The following is a 24,248-nucleotide window of genomic DNA, read 5'->3' on the forward strand; positions in this document are numbered from 1 at the left end:
TCAAAAAATACTTTATTTTTACCACACTGTCTATTGCTGCAGCATCGCTATTCTTTGTCTAAAGTCTTTGTTTTAAGGCCTTTCTCTTAAAGCCAAAAAGCCCAGAGTGCTCTGATTGGTCAACTCTCACAGGCCCACCATGTTTCCCCATCAGCTCTGCCGGTGTTTTTGCAACCACAGCCATGCTGGGGGCAATGCTGAGGCAGTTAAGGAATATACTAATACTGACAAAACTAACCATAACAGAAGTCCTGTCCGCTCGTTTAAAGGCAGTTTCTGAGCCGTCTGCATTTCTCTGGATTGAGCGTTTTGATGATTTCACAGTATTTATATAGCACATAAACCTGCTTTATATAAAAAGAGACAATGGAAATCTCACTTTCTACAATATGGGACCTTTAACAAACCTTCACTCAAGAGGAGAAGTGCTTGAAGACTGAGAGGAGAAAAGAAATTACGCTGGAGATCACTGACACTTCAATTTGCACAGGATGACTGTTCACAACGATGAAGTTGGTCATTTTATTCAGGTGCTTTCAGTTAAACCTTCCAGATATGGTGGATGGTGGATGGGACCAACGTCACTAATTGTATCTGCAGTTATTACAGATCATTTGAGGTCCGCGGGTGGTATTAGTCCTGAGTAAGTATGATGAAACTAAATCCTCCTTGTACTGCTTCACCTTCAGTCCACAGCGGGGACTTCACTCTGATTTCACTTGGCATTCAGCTCTCTTTCCCTGAGGGAAGCTGCTCACTGCTTCACCTGACCTTGACTCCCGTCTGCCTGCTGCCTACTCAGTAGTAGAAGAACTCTCACTTTGGTCAGAAAAGCAGAGTTGCAGCTCATCTGAAACTTAATTTGGTGAAGAATCTCTTCATGACCTTAATAATTAAATCTCACTCTGTCATATCCTTCCTCTGTTAACACTGAAAAAAAATCTAATTTCTACTGTATCCATGCTGTCTATTCTTTCTCCAATTTAAACATTTAAAAAAAGAAAAGATCTTACTACATGCTCACATGCAGTTTTATTTGGCAGAAAAGGCTCTGCTCTTTCAGGGAGCTCTATAAGAATCTAAGCATCTACAGGGATTCTCATGACACAACCACCGCCCTCCCCCATTTCAATAAACAAACATGAAGTCTTTGTTGAATCAAAAGAAATAAGACTAAGCACAGAAAGACGGTTTGTAATGGAGCAAGGACCTGTGGCAGCAAATGGTGTTAGTATGAGTGTATAAGTATGTTTTTATCAGGGCCAATACCGATACTGATTATTAGTAATCAAGGAGACTGATATCTAGTATTCAGAAACTAATATACATTTACAGTAAGAATACAAATTTCAGTGTCAAAATGTAGAAATAAGCAGTGATGGAATGTATCTAATTACAGTGTACGCAAGCACTGTACTTTACTTACTGTACAATTTTGAGGTATTTATTAGGGTACTTGAGTATTTCAATTTTCAGCTACTTTACACTTCTACTCGTCTACATTTGTTTGATCATTTTAGTTACTAGCTACTTTGCAGACTCAGATTGTTCATTGTTGATGGGCTGTTACTTGTGATGCTTAACCAATCACATAGTGTTGTGAGCAAGACATTGTGTGAGACAGCAGAGTGGTGACTACAGACTAGTGTTGTCAAAAATATCAATATCAGATATTGAATATTTGAAACTGTTTAAATACTAATTTTTCACATACCAGCTGTGCTTTCTTGTTCTCTTGTTGCCATTAGTGAGTTGACACACACACACCGTGTCCACAAAGGCCTGTCTGCTCCCGCTCTACTGACTATGGTCAGGAGTAATTTATCTTGCACAATACACAAGCCTTGATATATTTATTTTTGATTAAACGGTAACGAAAATCAATAGTTGTCAAGTCATGGTATTGTATCAAAGTTGGAAATTCCAGTATCGTGACAATACTACTAAAGACAGAGAAAAGATACTACATCAGAGCCAATTTAGCATATTTTTAAAATTATTCCATTTTATAGGCAATCAGACACAAAAACCACTGATACTCATAATCGGAAAATGCTGGTTATTGGCCCAATAATCAGCCAGACAGATAATTGGCCTATTCCTAGTTACAAGTGTCAGGTTATAATGTCTGTGCTGTACACCTGTATGAATTTGATTGGATGTTACTCTCCACACAGCTGTGAACTAGCGAATCATTGTGAAACATACATGAAACAGCTGCTGATGATCAGCTGACACAAAATCTGCAGTGCCCTGCTTAAACTCAGGCGATTATATTTGTGTCCTTGTTATATGAGTGAAAAACAGAATCTGGGTGACTCTATGTTTCCTTTAAAACATAGTTGCTGTTGCATATTAACTACTCAAATCTACTTTTCAGTGACAGGGTTGAATATTCAGGGTAAGACTGGCTGCCAGAGTGTAAAGACACAGAATGATTGTGTCATCAGCCCAGCTGTTCTCACCTGGAACCATTTGGCATGTCGGAGCGAAGCCAGGGCAGCCTGGCACTTCTGCCTGTCCAGGACATCTTCCTCCTCCTCTTTCTCCTCCTTCTCCTGCCTCTCCTTGTTGTCGTCCTGATCGCCCTGCTCTGGAGAGAGGGACAGGATGAGACAGGACAGACTGAGCGTGACCACGCTGACCTCCCACACTCGCACACAGACACACAGGCAGCAGGGTTGGACGGCTAATTATTAGGCAAACCCACTGATCTGACCGAATGAGCTAGGAGGGGGGAAATTTGAGAGATTCCGTGATTTTCTAGGAGAGGGGGGTTTCTCATGCACAAGGCAGGATTTTTCATAACATTGACAGAAGGAACCGGAGTAGACGTGCGCGCATGCGTCTTGCTGCCCGGCCGGAGTCTCACTCTAGATGCAGATCAGTGGCTGAAGGCGATGGAACACGCCAGATTAGTGTGTTATCAATTACGGCGCAGGACGAAAATGAGAGCATGGCAACGACTCAGGACCAAAAGCCAGATTAAAGATTAAAATAACACTTTGGAACAAGGAAACACTTGGCAGATTGTGAAATACTGGCTCAGGAATGCCTGAGAGTGGGGAAAGTCAGGGAAAAGTGTAGACACATTAGCTTTTCTACTTGAAGAGAAAAAAAGTCATCCTGGTTTAAAAAGGCAGTTTTCTTGAGCGCCATGCTAGTATTTTCACTCTTGCGAGGTCGGTCAGATGTTTATGTTTGACTGAGACAGTCTCTCTACACCAGGTTCCTGTGGGGAGCACTCCTGCCATGACTGGAGGCCGAGCCATGGGAGAACGACAGCAGAAGAAGAGTGACAGCAGATGACAACGACAACATAAACATCTGAGAGTGAGAACGCCACCCTGGAAAGAAAGTGAAGGCTGTTTGTTCTCGGGAGCAGCTAAGGGGTGCCCACTGTGGGACAGTCAAGCAGACGAACAAAAGGGGGAACAGACTGCAGACCACACTGCAGAGCTCAGGAGTGACGGCTCACAGGTTATCAACGATCTCATCCGGGAGATCTGAGATAATGACTTCTCTGCAATCTGAAACATTATCTTCATTCTTCAGCTTGCCAAGTTGCAAATATTAAATCTTGATAAATGTCCCATCACACTGGAATCAGTCCCATTATGGTTCAAAGTTCTCTCCCAATGAGCAATAGCCAGCAGAGATTAAATCACGGCTATTTTCTACAAAGCTGACAGTAATGCTGACACAGAGCATTATAAAAAGCTCCTGCTCGTAAAGAGGAGGTTACACTGCAGTCTCTAATACCAAATATACGCAGTATTCAAAGTCCAATTTATCCGTCTGTGTGTGATTCATCAGCAATAATGTGAGCTGAGGAGCGATGTGTGTGGTTTAGCAGTCTGTTGCTGTAGAGACCGTAGTGAAAGCTGAACAGGATGGAAGAGGTGGAAGACAAACTAAGGAGCTGATGAGAGACACAGGGTTTGTCCCGTGTCACTCCTCCTCCAAGACCAAGGACTGAGGACCTTCATGTTCTGCCCCTGGGACTTCTGGGTAATATAATATAATATAATATAATATAATATAATGAACCACTTGTTTTTTAATGCAGCACTTTAAGGTGCACCCTCTCAGTTTTGCTTGCTCTGTGTATCTGGAGACCTCAAAAACAACAGAAAACGGGAACTGAAGTGAAACCCAACAAAAAAAACATTAAATTACTTTTCCCTCCTAAAGAAAACTTTGTGGTGAGAAACCAGTATAGAGGAGGTTCTTCAGTGGCACTAATGCTGCCAGGGTTAATGGACTGATGCTATAAAAAGGATGCACTCATCAAAATCTAAGGTTACACTTTTCTCTTGAGGTGTCATACCTTGAATTCTGGGGTCGTCTCAACTTCTTAGTAAGAGCATTAAAACTGTGATTACATAATACTGTGCTCTAATTGAAAGCTATGAAGTCTTTAGTGTGCCACAGGAATATATGAATATAGAAATGTGTTAAAATGTTAAATGTTAAATTATGATCAATTATTTAAAAAAACACTGGAAGTAAAATGATCATTGACTCACCTGAGATGGGGAAGGGCTTATTTTTAACGTCACATTACAACCCACTCACAAATGACAAATAAAAGGGATTAATACATGCAAATTGCTACAAATTCTTACAGAGAGCCCCTTTAATGCTTAAGGAAAGTCACATAACAACTGTTATGTACTGTCATTATTGGCAATTCTGTCAATTATTATTTGGGATTGATCGTCTTTAACATGTCAGAAAATAGAAAGAAAAATAAAGAAAGAAAATATCTAATTTCCAGAAATTAAGACTAACTAAGAAACAAAACGTTGTATGCATTGTTGTCTAACAATCTCCTAAAACTCAAAGATATTGAATTAAGAATGACATAAAACTGAGAACAGTAGCAATTAATCACATTTAAAAAGCATTTTTAATTAAAAATGACTATTTTCTTTCCATTGAACTAACCAACAACTACAATCCAAAGCTTCAGCAGATATGTGAACATGGTTCAGCAGCTGAGTATCCACTCTCTGCTTATGTAAGTGTAAGATTTCCATGGCAGCTTAAAGGTATGTTATGTCAGGGCTAGAGGATGGTGTCACCTGTCAGAGGATTCAGTAGATTTATGACACCACAGCCTGATTGGTGACAGGTCAAAACATCACTTATCATTAATATTGGACTTCCCGTAGGAATGCTCACCCATAACACTAGGTGTATTCTGTATAAATGTACATGAATGATAAATGATGATTGTTGCAGACAAATTTCTCTAATACATGTACTACTTTAATGGACTATGGTCAATAATAATGATGATTGTTTCAGCCTTAACTTGCTCACTTACTTAGATTTGCAGTCTGCTATCACATTCCATCTCATGATTAATTTGTCTCCCACTTTGACATTTAGTTTCCATATTCTGATTAGCTTTCATTTAGAGATGATTCTCTTTGATTTAAACACGCAGAGTGCCACCTACAAATTAAATTAGATTCAATTCACAGCAGTAACAGGACTCAGTCATTAAACACTTAATTATTCCAGTGACATACTTAAGACTCCATAGAAATAATAGCTTATGGGGCTAAAATTACATGAATAAGGAATAACATGTAGATTTTATTGTGACTAAAGAAAAATACTCAGGACTTTTTTTGGGCTCTTTTGTAAGGACCTGGAAGTATATATGCATTCATTCACTTTACAGTAATATCTTATTATGATTAAAAAAATGCAATCCTTTTCCCTCCCCTGGTATGGAGATGATCTGTGGAAGGTGTTTCCTTCCCAGAGGCAGGACATGAAGGAACCATCACTCACAGGTCAAGACCACATACAGATAAGGACAACCCCCACTAAATTCTCCCTGACATCAGCTCAGGGGAATTTTGATTAGTGACCAGGACATGAGATTAATTCAATTAACACCGTTTTTACAACATGAAATTGTGGGATGTCATTCTGAGCCAATAAAAATTCATCAGCCCCCGTAATGAAAGCAAAGAAGCCCAGATCTGGACATGGGCTGCTGGTTAATGTAGTCATTTTGTCTAAGTGCTTAGTAGAAGACATGGTCCAGAATTTCATGGTGACCCAGAGAGAAGTCCAGTCAACAGAGGAAGGGGGAAGGGGGGTAGAGGAGCATGTCTGAGGCAGAGAGTGAGTGGGTTGGTTTGATTTGGTTGTCGGGGAAGCCCCTTGTACCCGGGGTTTCCTGCTGCCGGTTGGGGGGGGCGCCTCGTCAGCAGCGGGGCCGCAGAGAAGTGGCAATCCACACAGCGCGCTGACCTGCGGAGCTACGGCAACAAAATCAACAGTCAGTGAGCAGAGGCCAGCTACAGGAGGTACACTCTAAAAACCTGGGGTCATCTAAGAGCCAAAGGAAACCAGTTACAGGTTACTCACCAGAAAAAATATTCCTGAGCGGGTTCCTTGAAAAATGTTCATATGTTAGATGTTGAGTGAAGTAGCATTTCTAGCAACTTCTGGCACTCATGCCATGGGATCAACTGATCAGTGGTGGAAGAAGTATTCAGATCCTTTACTCAAGTTAAAGTACTAATTCTACACTAAAGAAATCCTCCACTACAAGTTAAAGTCCTGCATTCAAAACCATAAATCAAAGTAGGTAAGTGTTATCAGCAAAATGCAGAACTCATTCTGCGGTTTGAATTAATATTACTGCTGCATTAATGTGTGTGTTACATTTTACTACTGTAGATGTTTAGGGTTGAGCTCATTTTAACTACTTTATATACTGTTAGTGTGATTTACAGCAATGCATCAAATACTGTCAGATCATCATGTATCCTGTGAGAACCATGTATCTCTAAAAGGTAACCTTTTCATGAGCTCAGAAGTTTTGTAATAGTTTATTTAGCTTAAGAAGTAAGAGAAAACACACAACAGGTCAGAAAAACCCAAATTCAAAATCATCAAATTTTGAGGGTTTAAAATGCATTACCCTGTGAACTGCAGTGGAGTAGAAATACTCAAGTAAAGTGCAAGTAACTTTGAAATTTTCCACCACTGCATATGATTCATTAACAAGAACAGACTTACCACTCTGTTGATGTTGTTGAACTATAAAACACTTTGTCCGCTCATAATCCAACAATGTTGTTACAGAGTGGCCTTAAATTATCTTCGGCCCAGTATAGTCAGAGACATTTAACTAGACAATGTATCCAAGTTACATTTATGTTGTTTAGCATTTTAGCCAGTGAAAGTAACACTAAGCTGCTGATGCTTAGCCTGCCTGTGTTTACAACAGTCTCGTTACTATAAAAAAAAAAAGAGAAGAAATAAAGGATTAAATTCAAGATTTATTAACCTCGGATCTTTGCCAACCTGGAACTGTAACCAAAATGGAAGCAGAGAGTTCATGAACCCTAAATAAGGGGAGTCCTCGGGGAAACATGTAGGAGAACCCTTAAGGCTGCAATCTTAATAACCTATTTAAATTCTTATGTTTTTAACAAGCGTAGGAAACACTTGTTAGGGTAATCAGCTATGCTCTTGTTTGTGTGTCTACTGGAGAGATAGAGGGACAGTCTGTGTTTATGGGATTTCACACTTAAACAAACCCGCTTGAGCCAAAAAAACACACTGTCCTTGTTTGTGATGACAGGATGTTTAACCTGAAGGAAAAATGGTTCTCTCCTTGTTGTGACTGCACTCGACAGCTGTGCTCTAGAGCTGTTTCTCTCCTGTTTGGCAGACTCCATTTTTCTACCTTTTGCGATGGCTCGACTCAATCGTTCCCACTGGGAGCGGTACTACAATGACACTCGCTGTTCCATAATGGCAGCGTTTCCCTTCTGACTCGCCTTTCATTCATTTTTAATTTCATTCTAACCCATTTGTGGGAGAAAACAAGCACAGTCGAAGCACTGTTGCTTAACGTCAGCTCTTGACTTAGACAGACACTCGACACAATGGAGAGGTAAGTTTCCCATCAATATTTGGTCAATTTAGGTGATTTTTAACAGCTACTGAGATTAATCGTCTTGTTGATGTAAGGGATTACTTCACTTCACTTTCTTCTGGGATTAATCCTCTAAGATATATCTATTTCTGGCCTACTGGCCACTCTGATGTTTGGATTGCAGTATCCCTTCGCATCAGAAGCAGAATGATACAAGAGGACACCTGAGACAGACCTCTCCTTTTTCGCCAATCCCAACCCATCACATCCCCTGCGGAAATCATCCTGCACCGGCCATCTGCTATTTCCACCACACTTGACCCAGATCCATATCAGCCCTTCTCCTTTTTCCCCTGTTTGCCTCTCAGCTTTCAGCCCTCTCGATGTATCATGCCTCCAAATTTCCCCTAGATTATCTCCCATATCAAGCTCAGGTATCACAGTATTTTTATACCTTTACATTCCAGTATGACCCGCCTCCCTCTTCCTCAACCTCTTCCTCTCTCTCAGCCCTCTGTTGTCATATAAAGGTCAAATAAAAGCAGGGGAAGCATCCTCCCAAACAGGAGGCACAGGATGGGGGTAGGGGAGGGGGGTGGGTCAATACCTTCTTCTGTGGTGCTGTGTTCCTCCCTCATGGCTAAGGAGGAGAGGGTGATCTTCAGCGTGAGTTGGGGGTCTTTGGTGCTGCACACCCGGATGGCTGCCTCAGACACGCACGACTGCACCTCAAATTTGTCCTCCGTCATTGTCTGCAAGGCAGAGCTGCACGATTAATTAAAAATCGAATATCACAGTGGCAATATTGACTCCTGCTGTTTGTTAAGTGCATGTTGCTGCTGTTCGACTTTGTTGGAGGATGTGTTTAGGACAAAGTCTCTGAACAATGTCTCTGGACACAGAGAATCCAGTGACTTTGTGCCTATACAGGATCTTAAAGTTATAAATTTTAAGAGCTTCATAGAATCAAATCCCATTTAAAACTATTTACAGAAGGCATGTTTCCCTCTAATGCTGATGTTACTGGTATAGTAATGGTGGTTCCATTATTTGGAAGCTCACAGTATTTGTACAAAATAATAATATTTATGTGCTGAGATAACTGAAGTGAAAACAAAACAATCATAGTTTTTGTTAAAGTGGCTAATCAAAAGGCAGAAATGGTTGTGTTTACATGCAGCTTTTCTTCCACATTTCATTCAGAGTTCCCACCCCTGTTCTTATTGCCAGCCAATTCCCAGCACGCCAAACTATCTTGTTTTTCCTCAAGATTCGTGCTCCCTTCAGAGGCATGTTTTCAAGTGCATTCTCTCTATCTCGTCTCCGTGAGAAATGACCCCATCCATCACCCCCTCTGCCTGTCAATCTCTCCCAGTTTGGCCCAGGAAATGAGAGCTTCAAATGGTTTCCTCCATTGATGATGAAGCACGCATGGCAGCTATGGCAGGTAATTAACTGAGATGGCGGTACAGGAAGCACATTTAGGCTCTGCGTACGTCAGCTGTGCTTTGTTAGTGAGCAGATGCTTGGAAAGGGTGGGGTGGGAACACTCTGGAAACCAATTTGAAGGGTAGAGATTTTTTGATTAAATTATTTGTGCAACTCTGTGGTTCAGAATTTTGTTTTAAAAACACACACTCTCTGCTCGGATGCATCATATCTAACTGAAATAACAATTCTGTGTTGTAGAGAGTCCCAATGGTCATAAGTTGTGGTGTGAAGATTGCACTGCAGTGTGGGCTTTAAAGATTTCACCGAGACAGAATGGCAGAGATAAATCAAGTGTAGTCTCAGTACAGAGACAACTTCCTTTTCATGTTATATCCATTTCAAATCATCTCCTCTGTATCCCCTTCTCCCACAGACTAAAATAACCCTTTCGTCTGGTTAAGGTTAAAAACATTTTCTCCCTGAGAAATTATTTATTTCACTTCTATTTTACATCATTATTCTGCTTACATTTCTGTTTCTTTCTGTCTATGGTTCAAACTTGTTCTGGAGTAGCAAATGGCTGAATTGTTATTTTTTAAATGATTTGAAATATCAATAAACAATATATTTGCTGTAGGTGTCACTGGTATTTTTGCACTTCATTAATGTCCTTCATCTAATATTAACGTTGATAATTGTGTATGTCGCATCAAGTGACTGTTTCTTACTCTAAAACTACTGGTATTCAGGAGGAATGGCAGCTGTTAATGACAACAAGCTGACTGCGGAGAAACAGACTGAGAAGGACACAGATTTAGACATTTTGTGATATGGAGGTCAATACATTTTTTTATTCACTTCGGTGAAAAATTCAGAGTAAATGTTATTACATGTCATTGGTATTCAGCTAGTATGAGCCAAACATCACAACCTTTCCTTTCATTGTGCCTCATGCTCTTTTTTGTAGACAGACTTCAGGAAAAGGTGTGTGACCTTTTGAGTGTCCTTCTGCATTTATTATAAAAATGAATATTCTAAATGCAACAGTGTCAAATAGCTCTTGTTGCACTGCTCAATACTTCTCTGTACCATCAAAATGATGCTGAAGCTGTTATTTGAAGGTAAAAAAAGTTTAATAATGTTGCTTTTGACATTGTGAAATAGGATGTTTTTCTGCATTTTCGTTAATTTCTCAGAGAGTAATGAATTGATCTTAATGAAAAGAATCTGGCATTTTGATGCTGATTCTAGATCTGGTGATCTTAAATTAGAGTTAAGCAGTTATGGATAGTTTAAAATTGTGATATTGTATTGGGCTTGATGATTTAAAAATGACTGCTGTCGGATGCATAAGTTTCATTGAGTGCCATTCCAGTTTATAACAGTTTGTTTTTGTTGGCTGTGTAGCCAACCAGAACACGACAGAGCTCAGTAGGAAAACAGGCCTGATTTAATTGTGATTTCTGTGTATTTCAGCTATTCGTATTTTCTTTATTTTCCAGTTCTCTCTCAGCAATTATTCAAATTTCAGATAATCTAAAGCATGGTTGTAGAGTATCTTATTGTCCTTTGCATATCTGAAGGAATGTATATCATTCTGATCTAATTACATTCATTTTGAGAATGAGGACATATATCACTGAAATGTAGTGCTGTTGTGTTGATCTAATCTCAAAGCTCTGTCATTTGTTCACCCATTACTGACCAAAATACACCCACATATCACAGCTGACAGAAGATGCTTATGCTCATTTTAAAGGTTCCTTTTACCCTCTGGTATTTCTAACTGCATGTAAAAATGTCAAGAAAAAACACTGAACAGTGTGAGTCAACTTAAGTGTTTGCATTAAATGGCATTCTGAACGTATATACTACTGTACATGTTGCGTATTAAAATTAAAAACCCGTACACAAAATGTTTTATTATTATTATTGTTATTAACATTTTTTCATGCTTCACTTCAGGGTGTCAGTATGTTTCTTCTCCAATGTCACCAGACACTCTTTTATCACACATAAAGACCTTTTGGTTGTTCTCTGTGGACAAGTGTTTCTACTGAAGATCAGATCACAAAGACACTTTTCTAAAGCCTTCCCACCCCAAGGTTGTTTCCTCAGCTGTGCTTTCAAGGTTCATTTTGGATGCACCGTGCTGAACACTGCAGTGCTCGAGGTGTAGCTGGAGCATACCTGGATCTGCAGTGGGAGGTTGGCGCTGATGGTGTATAGCAGCAGTTTGGTGGGTTTCTCCCTGCACATCAGCACCAGTTCCAGGTCCATGTCCCCTTTGATCAGCAGGCCTTTGGCCACCAGACCGACACGTGTCACCCCGCACAGCACCGGCGTGCTGTCGGACCTGAGGGCAGATGGATGACAGCCAGTGTCAGAGTCTCTCACAGCCATACAGAGGTGATAGCACACAAACACAGCCTGGTCCTCGGCTCTCACTGCAGTGAAAAGTAGATGGATGTTGGAATGTTTTTGAAACCTTTTTATTGAGCTGATTCTGGGCATAAATTCACTCATTTTGCTGTCTTGACCTACTCCTACATATCAAGAATAATGTTTATTCGTTTTCTATACTGGTTGTAATCAGCTTCCTGCTGTATCTCCATATAGAAGCTTTAGTAATACAGAACCTCTGTGTGGATGTTTAGGCCCTGAGCCAAATGTTAAGAATTTACGACTCTTTGTTGAGCTTGTTTAATCATCCAATCATCACACGTATCCGCCCGATGAAGATTTAGAGCAGAACACATATTTTATGAGGGAAACGATCTGGCAGTGTACTGAGGAAACGGCTGAGGGTACAAAAATAAACTGCAACAAGCAATAAATTCTCTTTATCTTGCTCTCTGAGAAACGCCCATTTGGCAGTCAGATGCAACATAGAACTGTATGAAAATATTGTACTCTGATGAAAGCAGGGCTGTTTCAGGACAGAGCTGTATGACTGATAGTTGGGTCAGTGCTTTTAATCATCACCATAAAAACATTCAAACAAGCCCCAAATAAGAGCAGACACAGTGGGACATACTTTGTTTCAGCAGCATCTTTCTCCTCTGTATTGTCCCCAGCCTCGTCATTGATAGAGGGCTTCCCTGAGGATTTGTTGAGGCCATCCATCCAATCAGAGACTTTCTTGAGGGCTCCCTCTACGGTGGACACCAGTGTCTGGACTGCCTCAAGTTCCTCCGGTGTCGGATAGATGCTGGCGTGCTTGGCCATGACATGGCGGTCATCGTTTGCAAACGATCGGAAGGATCTCTGGGTTCAGACGAGGGGAAAGAGAGACATTGTCATTTTTATTTGATGTATATTTTCATCTCAGCTGACACTTATGTCCAGTTAGAATCCCACGGAGTGAGCAGGTGGAGGTGCAGAGCTGAGCTCAAGGACATTCAAAGAGGAAACGTGTCCACTAATGGACCGAAATGGGCTTCTGTAGGAACCCGTGGCCTTTACAACTTGTGACCTTTGAGATGGTCCATTTGCCTTATCATAATCATTAGTCAACATAAATGTCATCCAGGGGAAGGTTGTTAATTGTTAAACAGTCAGTGGGCACATACTGACACAAGAAGTGAAAGGAGCCTGATGTGTTTTTATATCTAAGAACCTGAAAAACTGGATGTTAGTAAAAAAAAATTTAAAAAATTGATGGATCGATAGGACAGCTTAGAGATTACAGGGAATGGGATGAGAGAAAGGGGGGGATGACATGCAGCAAAGGGCCACAGGTCAGACTAGAACCCTGGGCCGCTGCGGCGAGGACAAAGCCTCTGCACGTGGGTCACGCGTTCTACCAACTGAGCTACCAAGGCGCCTGACATCAGATTTCTTGACATGTTCATTCATCGCATAGGATATAGCATATCTTCTGTTAGCTACATAGGTAGTGTAAATGCCAATTTCCTCCACTTACTTTATTTCTACCTATCGAAGGATGTTTCATATATATCAGCTGCTTAATTTCTACTTTTGTCTGCTTTAAACCAGCATACACGGTGGCCATGATTTCAAGGTCAACAATACTGACTGATCAGTAAACTGGTTTGGAGATTAAAAAGAAGGATAATGATGATTGCTATTCATCATCCAACACCATCATCAAAGCAATATTCGCTCTGGGTAATCACAGGGAAACTAATCTAAGTTTGTTGACTGTCGACTTCCTGGAGGAAATCCAGAGCAAAATAAATGTCTTTGAACGTGAACACACTGTTTTTAAATTCGACACCTGCTGTTGTTTTCCTCAACTGCCTTCTCAGACATTTGGGTGCAATCGCAGGGGCTTGTTTTCAGTGTCATGAGCACTCGTCACAGTCTGCACGATGACAGCAACACCTGAAGCGACCTGTGATGCTGCCAATCTCTGCTTGGCCTAGATACAGTCTGTCGTTACTTAACATTAACATTTATGACATGTACTTAGGGATAGAGCCCATCTCTCTGAGGGGAGAGGGAAAAAAATGGCTGATGTGCAAAATTAGCTCCCTGCTCGTTTTTACAAGCCTCAGTGCGTCTGTCCGCCGGCCGAGCATCATGACAGGCTTTCAGTCCAAGGTCAAACTGCTATCTCACTCAATCATCCCATCCTCTTCAACTCCAATCCTCTCTTTCCCCCTTTTTTCATCTCCTCCCTCTCTCGCCGCCTGCAGCGCGTAAGCACACCCTCATTACGGTGAGTTATTTATGATGGTGCTTTAATAATTCATGGCCACAAGTCTCTCGGGCTTGTGCTGGAGTTGCGAGGGTCATTCATCATGACCTAGCTAATCTCTCGCTCAACTGCCAGGGGCATTCGAGGCTGTGTAACGGCAAGTGTGGGCAGCGTCAACAACCATAACACAGAAACATACACACAAACATTAACAAGATCTAAATGAAAGATTAAGACTTTCACGGCCTCGACATGATTCTGGATCCCAGCCCAGCCCGGCATCAGGACAGTTCCTTTTATTTGTTACCTACAAGACAGCTGGGAGTTCAGGCTTGCGCCGCAATTAGAAGATAATGACATTCACTGCTTTAATTAATTGCATTGCAGGGTTTGTCGCTGGATGCCATTTACTTAAATCTGACGCACACATCAGAAAAATTCCTCAACATTTTCTTCTCTCTGTCAGATCACTGGGGAGGATAATGTCTGACACAGACAGGTTTTTCATGGGATGAAACCAGCTTGGTTTACATTATATATGAAGCGTACTGAGCATCTGTGTGGGCATCTGATAACCTGCACAGATAGAGATCCTTCTATGTACCTATAAATAAAATAACAGAAATCAGGGAAGCCATTTGATCAGATTCCCAAATATTCACATGTAGTCTGCAAGAAAAGATAAAACATAATTTTTCTATGAAAAACTAATTGCTCCAAATACTTCCCATTGGGGTAATTGCATCCAAGTGTTTTTATGACAACTGTTTTTATGATACTTTGATATCCACCTCAGAAGATCATTCAAAAGCTTTCAAGCTTTACTAAATATTCAATATTTTCTCCAAATGTGTTCAGAAAGCCACCCAAAAATGGAAATTCAGTCATTATCTACTCACTTGGAAAGTCAACAAAACATTTTCAGGAGTTTCGCAGCAAAACACCTCTGCAGCATTCATTCGGTCAAGCTTGTGCACCCATTTAAGATGGAATGCCCGCTAATGCTTTTAGTTTATCAGCTACAGTGAAAGTTGTTCTTAAAGCATAAATCTGGCTGTAGTTCTGATCTCTTCAGGCTTTTCCTTTCTTTGTGCACCTTAGAAGTTGGTTAAAATGATCAACAGATCTCTACTCTGCTTTTCATCTTTGTTGACTTTGAGGCTGAAAGGCAAAAGAAACTTTCTAGGTCAAGGACTTTTGACGAATCTCTTGGTGTTAAAATACACAAATACAGAGACTCATCAGACATTAAACTACCCGAGGAAACCTTATGATTTTCTTACCAAGCATAGTATCATAGAAACATCCAATTTTTACATATTACCAGTTTGAGGTTAAATGTTGTAGTCCATGTTGCTGTAGACATCGCTCCTACTGTTTTGAAACAGTCTCCTTCAGAAAGAGCTTGAAATCAAACTGGGTTTGGATATTTTCAGACCTCGAACTCTGTCAATTTATTCCTCAAAACTTGTCACTCAAATCCATCTAGGATTGTCTGTGTTGTGGTGTGGTGTGCCACAAATGCTCAGGTGTTTCAATATTGTATTTTTAATACAAATAAACAAGCTATTTAGCTGCCAGTACACTCTAAACTACACAAACAAAATCGATGCTTTCAGAAATGAACTACCCATTTTGTGTAGCCTAATCAGCCAAAACAACATTTTCAATGGTCGGGAATACACCATCTCCAGTAAACAATCAATCATTTTATGCTACTCTTCTCAGGAAAACATGATTCACTTCCAGATGTATTTTAACCTCTCCCTAGGTAGTTACTAGCCGTGTCTGCTCCCACCCACAAGGTAGTTTATCTGATGTGAAAACAAATGAACAATCAGGGTAAACAGGTGTATACAGTTATTTAACAACCATTTGAGAACACACCATATATGACTTAGCTTGGAGTCTTTAAACGGCTAGAAGCACACAACATAAACAAACAGTACATATGCACAGGAGGCTCACCATGTCCAGGCAGTGAGGGGGTTGTGGGAGGGGTCTAGGTGAGGACCAGGGTCCTGTCACTCGGCCTCTTCATGCAGTCAAACGTCTCTCGGCTGTTGGCCTCTCGGTCAGTCTCACTATAGGAAGAAAATAGGAGCGAGGGAAAAATGTAAACTTCCAGCTTAAGCATATTTGTCTAAACCTTGTATCATACATCTCTCTATCATACACATAGAACATGCACATGTTTGTACATTTGTTGCCTCAGGGATATAGATTTAACCTTTGTATTTATAATATCTGTTGCTTATAATGTTGGTGATCCAGGATTGAAAGCTTATTCTAAGCTGTGCTGAATAAACATCGGCTAAAAGCTTAAAACATGGCGTTGCATTATCCAGGCTAAAATGATCCTCCCAAATGTCAGATTTAAAACCATAGAGCTTCATATTTCACAGATTTTAATCACAACCATTTCTGACATCTTCTCTCAACATCGGCAAAACTACAGTGAATGTAATACACAAGAAATTAAAAAGTGAAAAAGCGTCTGGAAATATTATATTTTTGCCCACTCAGAGAAGCTGATCAGCTGAGGTCAGAGCTTGGTGCGGCCTGCAGACCACACCAAACTGGGAGAACAATCTCTTTATGGAGCTGGCTTTGTGCATGGGTATGTTTTCCTGTTGAAACAGGAAAGAACCAATGTAAACTGTTGACACAAAGTTGGAAACACAATTTTATCTAAACTATCACTATGTGCTGTCGCATTAAAGTAATATTTACCTTCACTGGGAGGTGCCTAGCTCAAACCATACAAAAAGGCCCAAGGTCAGAGTTATGAAGAATATATTGAATTAAATTAATTCACCTAGTGCTGAAACATTTAATCAATAGTATAAGGGGGATTTGCTCTGTTTAATATCATTGCAAATTAATTATCTTTATATTCTGGACTGTTATTCTGAAGAAAGAAGCAATTTCAATACATCAACTTGGCCTCTGAGAAATTCTTTATGACATTTTCTGATTTTTTGTTGAGAGGAACCAAGTAAAGTGGTTTAAAAGTAGTATATTAAAAAATAAGTGCATTATGCTACAGTAGCAGTGACTGAAGTAACGTGGAGCTTCTAGCCTGCAGCAGAGATGAGGAGTGTGCTACAGAGGTCTGGTAAGATCACTTCTCCACAACCTCAGATTTTTTCCATTTTCAAACTCTTCAAACTCTTCAGACACAACTGACGTTGACTCAAGTGATGTCACACAGCTCCCTCCTGGGAGAACTTGGTACTTTCTTTCTGGGTACTTTCCCAGGACCAGTCAACAGATGTGTGTAAAATCTGTGGAGTTCCCCTTTAAGCATGGACCAGTTAAGCAGGTTTAACAACTTTATTATTGTTTTCTTATTCAGTTTGTTCACCTAAAAAACATAATTTTGATTATTTGAGAACACAAAATATTCACAATTATGTTCAACTGTTTGTACAGTCTCTGTTTTCGCCATTTACAGCATAAATGATCGTCTGACCCGTCATCTACAGGATTTATTTATGCTAAGTAAACTTTCCTCTTGTTGGTAAGCAAATCCCAGTATTGAAGTGGATCTTTTACCATGTGTTACATCAGAGTGCAATCATTCAGCCATATTAATCTGAAGATGACTTCTCATGTTGTTCTGTGATGAGTTTTAATGAGCAGAAGCTTCACGTTTAATATGGGACATGTCAAAAACTTGCTTTTCATCCTGATTAAAAATAAACCAGCTGTTTTTATTACAAACCACTTAAATTCTGGTGTTGCTGTGAAATTGTTTGAACATTATCTGGCCGCAGACACACACTTACACATTAATTAAATTACGCAGAATATATTCTCACTATTAAATGCATTAACTGAGGCTGCTTTGCCCACGCGGTCAAATGCTAATGAGATGTGAGCCTGAGCCTGTGGTGAAACCATGTGGTGGTGCTGGTGTTGGTGGAGAGAGCGCGAGCACTGCTGCTGTGTGCCATCCTGGGGGAATCGATGGGGTCGAGCTGAGCGGCAATTAGATTCTCCGTCACCTTGACCTTGTTTTCAATGACAGGCAGGCAGACGGTGGTCACTGCTACAGCTCTGCCTTTATTATCTGTTTGCAGAATGGGTTTAAGCATCCAGTCAAATAAACACAGGGTGAAAATGTTTGAAGAGAAATATCAAGAAAAAGGATGTTGATCAATACGACACAACAATTACTGGGCCAGCTGCAGTGATTTCTGCCTTTCAAAGCCCCACGTTCCTGCTTCAGCCCCGTTTTGGAACAAAAACTCCCCAAACAGCGCAACTTCAAAGCATTTACAACTACTCAATAATGGAGGACGTTGCTACGTGTGAGAGACCAGGAACGCAACACATGAATGCTAACAAGCCTTATTCTCACACCGAAAGCAGGGAGAGAAAGGCAGAGCTGTGTTTCTGCCACAATATTCAGTTTGATGATACATCACCTCTTTACGACACATTTCTGCTGCATCTCTGCTCTAAACTGGATCGCACGTCTCTGATCAGTAAATGTGACTTAACTGACTGTTAGAGGAGGAAAAGGACAGAGGAGGGGGACCTATCATTGGTTAGTTGGATTTGGTATGTGAACAGCTTGGATACAAAATGATTTAAAAATTCAGAACTCAGACATTGCACTCCTTGCTACCAGATCTTTATAAATTAATCAGATTGTAGGAAGATGTAGATTTCCTTATTCAACAAGCACACATTCTATGATGTATGTGAGGGATTTTACTTTTTCCCCACCAAAATATGTCCTGAAGATCCAGCAGAATATGTTAATAGCTGAAATACAGGCAATGAAATCCTAACGAGGTTAAGATACTCAGAATTTAATTGAAATTTAGTCCAGCTAGCTGTTTTTCACAGGTAAATCACTAAGACTCCACTGCCTGGCTGAGCTGTGCTGACACATGCTGCTTCAATAAAAAACTTTTTTTAATGAATTAATTTAATCCTCAAGTTGCATCTCAATCCGTACTTTCCTTTTGCACGGCATGCCAACAAAAGACAGACCAGGGACCAGTGTGAAGTGTATACCAGGCCAACAGTGAGGCACAGATTTCTTGCCAACAAGGAACATTTCCTTTACATTTCCTAATCTTTTGAAGTTACCTCCACCTGTCGAAGGGAGCGACTTTCAACCATGTTCAACCCAAACATCTCTGCTTTGACAGTTAGTGAAAGTATGCTCTGCCACAGCAGTAGGTTAATGGCAGCATCACTGAGAGGCAGGAGGAGAAGGAAGCCAGGTGATGTTGTTATAGAGCGACAAAGTCGACTAAGAAACGAGGTCTGGGTGGATGGATGATTTCACAAAACACTGAACAGGATTTATAGGACTGCTTTCAGTTTGTTCCTACCATCAGTCAACCTTTTTTTTTTTTATATGAACACAATTCTAACCTTACCTCTCAACATGATGACAAAGCTCCTGTCCTTAAAAAACTTAATCACTTACCCAAACCATGATCTTTCTCTAAACTATAGCAGTTTGACTGATTTATTTTTCAACAGTGATGTTCTGCAAAGGCACAGACAAACGATGCCGTCCTGTTGATGGGAACCTCAGATAAAAAAAAATGTCATAGAATTTTTACATGTAAATCAGCAAGCAGATTATGCTTTAACCTGATCAATTTATATTTTTAGCACAGCAAATACACAATGTCCTTTTGACTCATTGATTCATTTTTCACATTAAGACAAACTTAAAAAGTAAAACTAAAAGAGTGTTCTGACTCATTTGGGTTTAGACTCTGTTTGAAGTTGTTGGACTTTGACACACCCCAGGACTCTCTGTCTCTGTCTCTGTCAAATATTTGATTTGATACTTAAAGTGATGAACTTGCATTGGAATATAAAATACAAGTCCGCTGCTATGTGAAGACAAACAAGACGTGACAGACAGGGAGAGCAGGAGAAAGCTATACAGGACGACTGACATAATTACAGCCGCAGGAGACAGCAGTGAGGACATTGGGTGATGGAGCAGCAATCATTTCAACCAAAATGCCATAAAAAAACAGTAAATAGTGAAACACATGGCACAAGGACAACAGGACCTACAGGACCATCCATGACTGTGTATACTTGCATACAGTAATCTGCTGCTCTTTTAATATATTCCCCATGTGGGCTCATTTTCTAATAACCTTTCATCTCCCTGAAGAGGGAAGGTGATTAAACGAAGATAATTAAGAATACAGCAATGACTTTTTAAGGACGTTGACGAGGCTGCAGTAGCAGCAGATGGTGAGCTCAGCATGTGACAAAAGACAATGCTGATGAAAAAAAAAACAGGCTAGAGAGTGTGAACACGTAAGCGAGGATGTTTTTTTCCCTCTGAATAAAAATAGACTTCATACATAACTCTCACGAGTCACCCTGCCATGCTTTTACAGAAAGAAAAGCCAACACAGTGAACAACATACACGCTGGGTCCTTTAAACTCATCTATTCCCTATAAGTCAGGTTTATTTGCATAGCCCTTAATCACACTTGCAGTCTCAAAGGGCTTCACAACGCCCACATTATGAGACAATAAATGAAAACGACACACTGCAGCCTCAGAAGCTCGGTGAGAACAAAAACCCTGTGTGAGCTTTTCATTTTATTTCACCAAACTGTAATTAACATCATTAAACTCTAGTCAAAGACAACTGTTTGCAACAATTAAGCTATGAGAGCAAAATTAGACTCACTACCATTTAGTGCCATGTTACACATGTAATGCTTTGTTGTACAAGAAGTGTAAATGAGCTTGGTTGGTTATGAAGAACTGGTTATTTATAACTGCAGAGGTCCAGAGCTGGGCACCAAATCTGCTCTGGGTAGAGGTTCATGTCTCTGTGAGGCAAAGCAGGAAGGGTTTTCAAATGCCCCAAATAACATAAAGCATCAACTACAGTATCATTTGAAATTAGGGGTGTGACGATACACTCAGCTCACGAGACAAGACGATACACAATATTGGGTTCGCAAGAACGAGACGAGATTTTGAGAAACTTCTTAAAACTGTAATATGATCGAAAGTCACAAAATGCAAAACAATGCAGGTCCAATTTCAAATGTTTTAACTAATAATCATCTTGTAATGAATGTCACTTCAGTTCTACTTTCTGACTGAGTATGAATTATCATGTGCAGTAAGAGACACAAACAATATACGCAGTGTAAAAGGTTTTGTCACAAACTCAGCTGACAGGCTCCTCTCCTGTATGGTTTCTCAGAGTCTTCGAGTCTCTTCAGACCTCATAACTGTGCATGAACTATGTGTGAGCTTGTAACTTCTAAATGAAGCTGTGTGTGACCTTCTAACTGAACTCCTTTCCACAAAATGAAAGTAAAAGATTAAAAACAGTTTAAGTAACAAAAATAAATAACACTAAGTTTTTCTTAGTCCCATTTCAATTGCAATTGCAAGTGCAAACAATAAGTGAAAAGTTCAAAGTAGTACTCTCTCACTACTTGAAGTGCAAACTGAGACCAAATTTCTCTTCAAGCATGATACAGAGCTGAGAGCTGGCTACAACTACACTGCCCAGCCTAAGATATGGTCATGCTCTTTTTCAAGAATATAAGCATGTCTACATTTTCTGGCAGCAGTTGAGACCTTTGGGCACTAACTATTTCTCCTGCAGTTGAAAAGACACGCTCACTTTATACGGAGGTAGCAGGGATGGAAAGGTATGCCATCTTTATAGAGGTGTGGGACCACCGTGCGAGTAACATGCGCACGTGACAGGATGGTGTACTTTGTTTGAATTTCCGCCATGGAAAATGGCTTCATATCAGCTGCAATGAAAACGCTGATGTCTTTCGTTATTTCCGTGGCTCTGGCACTTGACGTGCAAAGGCATTTGCGTGGTTGACTCCGTCATGCTGGCTGCTGCTCTGTCTGTAATGTTTTGATATTGCGAGACAGCTTTTCATCTTGATGAGAAATAGCATCCCGTTTTAATATTGCGAGATCTCGTGCTGTACAGTATCTAGTGTAAAATAGCAAATTAAATTAAAAAAAATAATAAAAATCAAATGTATCTGTAATATTGGGTCCTGTATTTTTCTGTTTCCCTTCTCTCAATTGCAAGGCTCATATTATCTCTCTCTGTCCTTCACACAAACACGTGTATTAGCAGCATCAACAAAAAAATACCCCTACCTGGCCTCTATATATTCCAGCCACACTTTCAGATGCTCTTTTTGCCACTTTGCCCAGGTGCAGTGAGAGAAAAGCAACCAACCCCGAGGAATCGTCACAGGCTCTGCTTCAATTGTGTGATAGCCTGACGATGGCCAACCAGATGATGGTTAATATCTGTTCGAATCTGAGATGAGTCGTACAATGTATACCCAGCTGTAGGCTTCAGTAGTTTATATTTGTAACATTTAGTTTTGTGCTTTAACACATCATTATGAAATAAATGTTAATTGCACAATGCTATGGCCACATAATAACAATACCAACAATTAGATTGGTGGATTAACCTTGCTTTTACTACGCAGTTTTGTCTGCCACCTGACATGATCTCGTGGGAAAATGAAGGCTGACTCATGATTCAGTCGGACTGACAGCCTTTCAATCTGCTTCTCCGTCTCCATTATAAACTAAACGATTTAATAAATGCATGTTTTGTCCTGTGTTGTTGGTAGTTGCTAGTCTGAGGAAAAAGGAAATGATACAGCTGTCTTTGCAACAGTGGCACCAACAATACTACCCCTCAGAAACACTGGTTCTCACTTCACATTAAAGCAGATGAAATTTCACAACCCACATAATAAGGTGAAATAAATGAGTTGAGCTCCAGCAACATTTGAATATGTTATAAGCTTTCGATAAAAAGAAAGTAGGATGTAACATACAATAAAACAGACTCTGTATAGTCCTTTCAATATTCAAGCTTCTTCAGATAAGTCAGTCCTGATTGATATAGCCATACACTGAATTGAAACAAATACCAGCAAGAGAATTGAGGAGGAGCAGTAAACCTGTTGTAAGACAGAAGGCTGTAGGTTGGCAACACAACTGGAGGCTGTAAGGCAGTGTAAGAGATTACCAGTATTGCAAGAGCAACAGCAAGTCTACCAAGATATGAATGATGCTTTCAGATCAACAAACAAAAAGAATAACAGTTTTTGACTGATGCAACAAACAGCTCAACGTATAATTTTTAAAAATTCAAACACAAAATTCACTCTGACAGCCTTGATTGTGATGTGGGCAAGACACCGAGGGTTGTTAGTTACATTCACAGTGGGAAGTAAGGCTGTAACACCACCAGAGTCAGAGGTCAGACTGCAGTCTTGCTAAAAATGCAACCACTCATGCCGCTTTAATGCACTCTGCACAAAAACATCCACCAAATGGCTACGCTCTGCCACTCCAAGCCATCACATCCTCAGGTATTCTCTGCCTAATGCCTCCTCCTGCCTCTCCTGTCGCCAGCCTCCATTTTGAGGAAGGTTACATGAACCCTGTGAGGGTATTATTCTAGGGCTGTATTTATTTAGGTCGTTTTCACAGCGGGGGAACTTTCATGAGCAGGCTTTTATGTTCACACAAGACTTCAAATAATGCCCTGTACAATCCTGCTAACTTGCACCAGGCGGGATGAGAAGAAAAAAAAGAAGAAGAAAAAAAGGCCTTGTTCCCTCATACAAAGCTTTTTGTGACTAACATTTGATCTGACAACAAAAGGCGATATAGACTCTCATAATAATCCAAGTGCTCGGGATCCCAGTGTGTTTCCAACACTTGGGGCATTTTGCTCCGAAATGACGCTTTCAAACTTAAAGTACTCCAAACACAAAAACTAATAAAAAACAATATTAGAATAAATTGGCAGGATTATATCAAATCAAAACATGTAAATAGGACAGGAGGTAAGAGAAGATCCGCTCCGTCAGGTAATGCAGAATGACCTTCAGGTAATGAGATCTTCTTTTCCTAAAATGGACACACACTTTTTGGAAATTACTTCATTTATTTGCAGCATGATGCCGGGCGAGGGCCTTACACATTAAGGCTCTACATGGTGATGCGCAGAAATATGAACAGCGGCCTTTGTGAATGTTAACAGCACAGAACTTATTTCATTGTGTGTGCAGATTGCAGAAAATTAGATTCAGGATGTGTCACATTTTCTGCAGAGACAGAATATTATGTGTGCTGCTCAGTGTAGATGAGGGATCATGTGAGGCTATGATCACACAAAAATAGATTTTATTTTGGTTTGAAACATTAGT

The 24,248-nt window shown here is 40.3% G+C and overlaps 1 protein-coding gene across 3 annotated transcripts in view; it reads right to left on the reverse strand.

The window, feature by feature from the left end:
* Nucleotides 1-24,248, reverse strand: part of LOC311261293 (spermatid perinuclear RNA-binding protein-like) — a 73,445-nt gene that overhangs the window by 28,170 nt on the left and 21,027 nt on the right. For 2 of the 3 annotated variants that reach the window (XM_084359799.1, XM_084359800.1), the window contains exons 2-7: nt 15,978-16,093; nt 12,384-12,613; nt 11,537-11,702; nt 8,523-8,667; nt 6,193-6,284; nt 2,466-2,588 (exon numbers count right to left, since the gene is read on the reverse strand). In XM_084359799.1, the coding sequence (XP_084215925.1) occupies nt 2,466-2,588; nt 6,193-6,284; nt 8,523-8,667; nt 11,537-11,702; nt 12,384-12,613; nt 15,978-15,980 (759 nt within the window). In that variant the 5' untranslated portion in view covers nt 15,981-16,093. Of the gene's footprint in view, nt 1-2,465; nt 2,594-6,192; nt 6,285-8,522; nt 8,668-11,536; nt 11,703-12,383; nt 12,614-15,977; nt 16,094-24,248 lie in introns of all 3 variants that reach the window. The other variant, XM_084359801.1, reaches the window with a different exon arrangement.

Source organism: Pagrus pagrus, assembly GCF_965226575.1.
Source record: "Pagrus pagrus genome assembly, chromosome: 8".
NCBI lineage: Eukaryota > Metazoa > Chordata > Actinopteri > Spariformes > Sparidae > Pagrus > Pagrus pagrus.